We start from the raw sequence: 7,214 nt of genomic DNA, 5'->3' as shown, positions 1-7,214 counted from the left end.
TTTACTTTTCCTTTTTTTTCTCATTACAAAATTTTAAATTATTTTATTTTCTATTTCATTTATCAATTAAATGAAATTTAAATATGGAATTAAGCTATTTTAATTTATTTTCAAAGATTAAAATTCTTTTTTTTTAATAAATTTAATCAAATCTCATAATATTTTTAAGGACTAAAATGAACCTTCACTTAAAAAGTAAAAATTTAATTAAACAATATTCTAGAAAATTGATAACAAATATTACCTTTTCAATAACAAGTTTTATTTGTATTTTTTATATCTATTTTTTTACTAGAGAGTTGAGTTTATACTACAGTGAGTAATGTAATGATAAGAACAAAAATATTCTTTATTTTGACCACAGTACCATTTCATCATTTTATCTTATTTCCAAAATTTAAATTTATATGGAAATTCGTGAATCAATACATTTTAAAGTTTTATTTTTTTTAAATAATTTTTTTTATCTAGAATTGTTGAAGAATATGTTTAACTATTTCAAAATAAAATATTTTATTTTGACTTTTTAAAATTTATATTTATGGCATTCGTTTTTTCTAAATAAAAAGAAAGAAAAAAAGGTGTATGAAATATACGCAAATAAAAACCTCGTGTTCTGTATCTCACAACAAAGTACCGAAAAGCCTCTCTCTCTCTCTCTCTCTCTCTCTCTCTCTCTCTCTCGGCATTCTTGTTCTATACAGTAGCTTCTTCTTCCTCTTCTTTCACTGTGTCATCGTGTCAGAACCCTAATTCTACCGCGAAATTCCCTGATATCACCAAATTTAGGGTTCAACATTATCAACTTAAAACCCTTTCAATTCATCACATTTTGCTCATTCATTTCCGTCTTTAGAAAAACCGTTTCAAGATTTTTGAAACCAGTATTGTTTACTTCGACTTTCGTTTGTTGAACTGGAGAGAGTTCTGATCGGGGTGAAACGGAGTTTATAAGGTTTTCGATTTTCCGGTGGTTATTTTCCCGGTTGCCGGAGGATGAGATTTGAACAATGAGCCATGCCGGTAGTGCGAAGTGGAGCGCGCCGGGGTCGGCCACCGAAGCGACAACGACAACCTCAGGGGGAACAGCAACAAAGTCCGATTGAAGAGGAGGCGATTGCAAATAGGACGAGACGGCGGAGTGCAGCTGCAGCGGCTGTGAACGCTAAGGTTGAAGAGCAGGTAGCTGCGGTAAATGTGAACGTAGTTGTTGCTGCGGTGGTGAAGGAAGGGAAAGCAATAGAGGAGAAGGCGATGGATGAATGTGATAACGGAGGTCACAGTAATGGCAAGGCTGAAGCTGGTGAAGAGGACAGTAACGCCTTGGTTATTCCTGAACAGGTCTCTTAACATTCTTCTGTGTTTTGTTGCGTTTCTTTTTATCTACCATGCAATTATTATCTTTTAGTTAAGTGCATGTGCAGGGTGTTATATGAATAGGTGTTATGGTTTGAGGATTTTCATGTTTTGGTAAACCTGATGTGGTAAAGCTGCAAGTAGCTCATTTTTCTAGTTGTGTTTTGGCCAGAGGTTTGAAATGGTATTGGGGAAACTTTTTATTGTGATTGTGGCTTGTTTGTGGAGTGAGGTATTGTTAAGTTTTATGTTTTTTAAAGTAAGGAATCTGTGTGAATGCAGGAATCATGCTTGTGAATTAGATCCTCAAGGTCAGCCTAGGGGTATAGAGTATCTGGGGTGGACCTAGTCTGGGGATGTTGAATATTTCGTTGGCTTTTTTGTTGTGATTAGTTAGTATGATTTTCGAGATAGGAAAAGGCATACGGCTGCGATCTGTTCATGCGATTCAAGTCTTTGTCACGGATAGTATAAAAATATGACTTAATTATTCAGTTTTGGAAACCGATAGGACATTCTGTTAGTAAAACTGTACATATACATACAAGTTGAAATAATGGTTGACAAAGTTTGTGTCTCTACTGAGCAAAACTACTCTATTTTCCTCACTTTAAATAGGTCATAGTATGGGAACAACATATTTTTCTGTTACAGGTTTCTAAAATCACAGCATTTAGATTTGTTGATGCACACTTTTCCTTTTTTTTTCTTTGATACTCTATACCATCATAATTTCTAAAACTGTATAATTCTTAACATGCATTCACATCAACCCATCTTTATATAAAATATCCATGATAATTTATCAACTCCCACCCATGTGTGACAATCCTACATAAATCACAAAGTGAATATTTAGTGTGCTGGTACCTGGTAGTGTGTGATTCATAATCAGTATTGATTCTTGATGACATCCAACCTATTACTTGTCTCCACCACTTGAACTATAGTCAGCACTACTCAACGTTTCTAAACTCAACACTTCATGATCTTATAAAAGTATGATTTTTCTCTCTAGAAATAATATATGATCATTGGTCTAATGGCATACCCTTCCATTTATAATAATGATTGTAGTGATGTTATGGATGTATTGTGTGCCTAGTAGAAATTTTGGCTTTCCATGCAGCATCGGCATTTTGAAAAGTGACTCTTGAATAAATTTTAAAAAAAAAGCTATTGAAAAGGCTCAGGTTGTTAGTGTTGTTTAGAAGTAATTTGTTCAAACTATTTTTTTTCTTGCTAGTTTTGTCATGGTTTTATTCAATCATGGATGCCAATAAAGTATAATAATACTTTGCTACAAATGTTCCACTTTCCCTAATCTATAACTCTGTTCTGGTAATACTTGTATCATAATTTTGTTTTCTTCTTATCACAGGTTCAAGTAGGCAATTCTCCTTTGTATAAAACCGAGAAAAAACTTGGCAAGGGTGGATTTGGTCAAGTATATTTTGGTCGGCGTGTTTCTGGTGGAAATTTGAGCGAGAGAACTGGACCTGGAGCTGTAGAGGTACATGCATCCTATCGCTAAAGAGTGATAATTAACATTTCTTATATTTTTACTTGCTAAAGCATTTTAATTTCAGGAATTCACGGTTTTTAATTATTTAATCAGGTAGCAATAAAATTTGAGCATACAAGTAGTAAAGGATGTAACAGTGGACCACCGAATGAGTGGCAAGTATACAAGTGAGTGTTATTATTGCTCATTCTTGTATTTTATCTTAATTTGCTTTGTATTTTGAGGGTATGTTATGCATGTTTTTCTATAACTTTTTTTTTGTACAGCACCCTCGGTGGAAGTCATGGTGTGCCACAGGTATATTACAAGGGCAAGCAAGGAGACTATTTTATCATGGTATGTTATTTGGTTTTGTTCTTTAGTAATTTGGATTTGATTGTTTTTAATTATTATTTGAAGGATAATGTCATTTTTCTTTAATTTGAGTTTGCTTTGTTTGAAGATCCCTGTTTGGCTTATGGCTTTCATATGTGCAGATTATGGATATTCTAGGACCTAGCTTGTGGGATGTTTGGAATAATTACTCTCACACGTAAGTCTTCTGTTAGTTATTTGTTAGATGTGCATAAAAGTATATTCTCTGTTGTTAATTTTGACTTTCAATTGCTATGTTAATGTTGTTTTTTGGGTCAATTCCAGCCTGTCCACTGAAATGGTTGCTTGTATTGCCATTGAAGCAATATCCATATTGGAGAAGATGCACTCTCGAGGGTAATTTTATTACCACTCAACTAATTTATTTCCATGCATGAAGCCATGATCAATCATTTGCATTCATTTCTTTTGGGTTGTGCCTTTGAATGTTGGATATAAACTTTTGTAAAGATATACCTATTCTTTATCCTTTTCCTATTCTTCTGCTGACATTAGTGAAGCACATAGGAAAATGTGAATTAAGATATTTTATAATAGTAATTGAAATCATGTTAGGTATGTGCACGGAGATGTGAAGCCGGAGAATTTTCTGCTTGGCGCTTCTGGGACACCTGACGAGAAAAAACTATTCCTAGTAGATCTTGGATTAGGTATATTTTAGTTATTGACTGATTATTCATGGGTCACGTGTTATGTTTATACTTTAGCATCATCTAATTACTAATTTGGCTTTTTTCTGCGCCATTTTGGGCTTGCAGCTACTAAATGGCGGGATAGTACATCTGGTTTGCATGTGAACTATGACCAAAGGCCCGATGTTTTCAGGTATTTATAATTAATTTGGATATTAGAGAAAAAGTTGAAATATTTTAGTGTACTCTATTTATATTAACTTGTATCATGTGAAAAATATTTTCAGGGGCACTGTCCGCTATGCAAGTGTGCACGCACATTTGGGGAGAACTGGAAGCAGGAGGGATGATTTGGAATCTCTTGCATATACACTAATATTTCTTCTTCGAGGCCGTCTTCCTTGGCAGGGTTTCCAGGTTGGTCCATATTTAAACAGTTTTTCATTTTTCTCTCATGTTTGAGAATGTTGTTCTTAAAGCATTTTTTCTCAGGGAGAAAACAAAGGATATCAGGTTTGCAGGAAGAAGATGGGAACGTCTCCAGAAACCCTCTGTTGTTTTTGTCCCCAGCCTTTTAAAGAGTTTATTGAACATGTAGTGAGCTTAAAGTTTGATGAAGAGCCTAATTATGCAAAATACATTTCTTTCTTTGATGGGATTGTTGGTCCAAACCCAGATATTAGGCCACTTAATACAGAAGGTGCTCAAAAGGTATCAGTTTGTCTATCCTTTTACTCTTGTGTTGTTTTATGCATAGATGTAGTTTGTAGTCTAACCCTTGACACTGCTAATTCATTTGCTTGAAGCTTGTTGGTCATAAAAGAGGCCGGTTGGCTTCAGACAATGATGATGAACAACCCAAAAAGAAGGTTCGAATGGGTTTGCCAGCAAACCAGTGGATTAGTGTTTACAATGCTCGTAGACCGATGAAACAAAGGTATATACCAATAAGTCTTAAAAGTTTGTTGATACTACGGGATGACTTCCATTTCCCTGTCCTTAAAATTAAGGTTGAAGAGTGTGATTCTTCAACTGATACCATATGTGTGAATCTGTTTATACTCTTGTGTTGTATATGTTGCTTATGTTTGACTTTCTTCAGATTTTATCTTTTGATTACAAAATTTAGATGCCAAGGGTATTATCCGGTTTTAAGGCTTGATGTAAGGGAATTGTTATGCATTAATTTAGGAGTGGGTTTCTTTGTGTTGTGTAGATATCACTACAATGTGTCGAGTACAAGGCTAACCCAGCATATTGAGAAAGGAAATGAGGATGGCTTATATATTAGCAGTGTTTCTTCATCTCAGGGCCTATGGGCCTTAATCATGGACGCAGGGACAGGTTTCACTTCCCAAGTTTATAAACTCTCCCCCCAATTTTTGCACAAGGTAAATTTCAATCTACAGCCATATATTTTTCTACTTGTGGATTATTAAATTTTCTACTTAGCACACCAAATATGCATGGGTGTTGAAATTGTTAATCCTTATATTTTCAAGCCACACTTATTATTTACAAGGGATTTCTGTTTTTTGATTTTATTAAAGGAATGGATCATGGAGCAGTGGGAAAAAAATTATTATATCAGTGCAGTTGCAGGAGTTGTAAATGGGAGTTCACTTGTAGTAATGTCTAAAGGTTGGTTCCTTTTAAGATATATATTGGCTTATGTGCTTTGGCAATCCTCCACTTTGCATTCCGTTAACTTAGATCATGGATTTCAGGCACCCAGTATTTGCAGCAATCATACAAAGTCAGTGATTCATTTCCTTTCAAATGGATTAACAAAAAGTGGAAGGAGGGCTTTTATGTAACTTCAATGGCCACCGCAGGGGCCAGATGGGGAGTAGTTATGTCTCGTGGGGCAGGGTTTACAGAGCAGGTCATCTTTGATTTCAGCTTTTATCTGACCGTAGTTAAGTCATAATGCAACTTAATAGTATGAATTAGTATTCATTTAAGTTTATGAATTTGCAGGTGGTCGAACTAGACTTTCTGTATCCTAGTGAAGGGATTCACAAGCGGTGGGAAGCTGGTTACCGAATCACATCGCTTGCTGCAACTTGGGACCAAGCTGCTTTTGTTCTGAGTGTTCCTAGTAAAAAGCCCCAGGACGAAACTCAGGAAACACTAAGGACTACTGCTTTTCCTAGTACCCATGTTAAGGTGGGTCATATAGTCACATTTTGTTGTTCATGCACCTAATTTAGAGTTAATTGCAGTCTGATCATTTTGGTTTTATTACAGGATAAGTGGGACAAGAACCTCTACATTGCCTCTATTTGCTATGGACGCACCGTTTCTTGATACCGCAGATCCTCCAAGGTGCCAAAGTATTTGGATTTCAGTTGAAAAGCTCCAAACGTACGGTTGGACCCAAAATAATTGAGTTTTTTTTTGGGACAAACATACTGTTGGACTCTAGTATATATCCAGAAAGCATGATGAGCTGGGGACAAGAAATTTTGATGGCTATTATGTATGTAGAAGAATGAATATTTTCAGTAAAACTAAGTTAACACAGCTCACTTATCCAATCGGGTGGAAATTGAGTTTATGTCAATGAATAGGTAATGTTTTGCTGACGAGGCACTTTTAATACAGCTACAAGGGTATACAGATTTTAAGTTTGGTAGATATGCTAAAATTTCTTTATATTAATCATCATAATCATCACAATAAAAATCATAGGTATAAATAGTTAAAAGTCAACGTTCATTGTCTATCAAGTATCTGATATTTTCTCAAAAACATATCAAGTATCTGATACAATCAGATAAATTCTTTAAACCATTTTAAATATATAAACCGCAACTAGAACCAGCTCATCAGACTTCATCCCCCAAAAGAAATCTAAAATCACTTTTTTCTTCCCAATGATGTTTGTTTGGCGAAGCCTATGCCTTTTGCCTTTCTCATTCACGTATGTGAGTGGAATGAAATATAGATTAAACTTCATTGTTGATTATTTTATTAAAAATATTTCATTATATCATATACATTTTAAATTGAATAAAATAAACATTTTATTCCATTCATTATTTGCAAATCTAAACAATAGAATAAGATTAATTATCACTTCATCTTATCTCATGATTGTGACAATGAATGGTGTATTTTCTTGTTTCTATTTTATGACTGAGTTAATGGGTTTGTGACTGTGTTATGATAATGTAAGAATGCGTTATTACTGCATATTGTTGAATTGTGATAATGTGAATGGGAAGTTGCGTATATATTAGGTGTTGCAAGTGCAAACACAATTGAAATACTCGGTTCAAACTTTATTACATGTGTGAGGCTTATTGCTCGTATTCTAAAGA

General features: G+C 34.5%; 1 protein-coding gene across 1 annotated transcript; it reads left to right on the top strand.

Moving 5' to 3' along the window:
* The first annotated feature begins 608 nt into the window (after positions 1-608).
* On the top strand, positions 609-6,530 carry LOC127076489 (casein kinase 1-like protein HD16). Its single transcript, XM_051018155.1, has 16 exons — positions 609-1,341; positions 2,738-2,869; positions 2,975-3,048; positions 3,148-3,217; positions 3,358-3,413; positions 3,521-3,592; positions 3,812-3,906; positions 4,015-4,081; positions 4,176-4,305; positions 4,381-4,599; positions 4,695-4,825; positions 5,105-5,279; positions 5,439-5,529; positions 5,616-5,773; positions 5,869-6,057; positions 6,139-6,530. The coding sequence occupies exons 1-16, from the start codon at positions 1,018-1,020 to the stop codon at positions 6,196-6,198; spliced, it is 2,043 nt and encodes a 680-aa protein (XP_050874112.1). The 5' UTR covers positions 609-1,017; the 3' UTR covers positions 6,199-6,530.
* The last annotated feature ends 684 nt before the right edge of the window (positions 6,531-7,214 follow it).

This window comes from Lathyrus oleraceus, chromosome 4 (genome assembly GCF_024323335.1).
Source record: "Lathyrus oleraceus cultivar Zhongwan6 chromosome 4, CAAS_Psat_ZW6_1.0, whole genome shotgun sequence".
Taxonomy (NCBI): domain Eukaryota; kingdom Viridiplantae; phylum Streptophyta; class Magnoliopsida; order Fabales; family Fabaceae; genus Lathyrus; species Lathyrus oleraceus.
The sequence above is the reverse complement of the archived record's forward strand: the minus strand, read 5'-3'. Positions and strand labels throughout refer to the sequence as shown.

Bases quoted from the DNA above. Each gene is read 5' to 3' on its own strand.
- LOC127076489 (XM_051018155.1), top strand. From the start codon at position 1,018: ATGCCGGTAGTGCGAAGTGGAGCGCGCCGGGGTCGGCCACCGAAGCGA. The intron at 3,907-4,014 runs GTATATTTTAGT...TTGGGCTTGCAG, and splicing joins CCTAGTAGATCTTGGATTAG to CTACTAAATGGCGGGATAGT. The intron at 5,530-5,615 runs GTTGGTTCCTTT...CATGGATTTCAG, and splicing joins ACTTGTAGTAATGTCTAAAG to GCACCCAGTATTTGCAGCAA.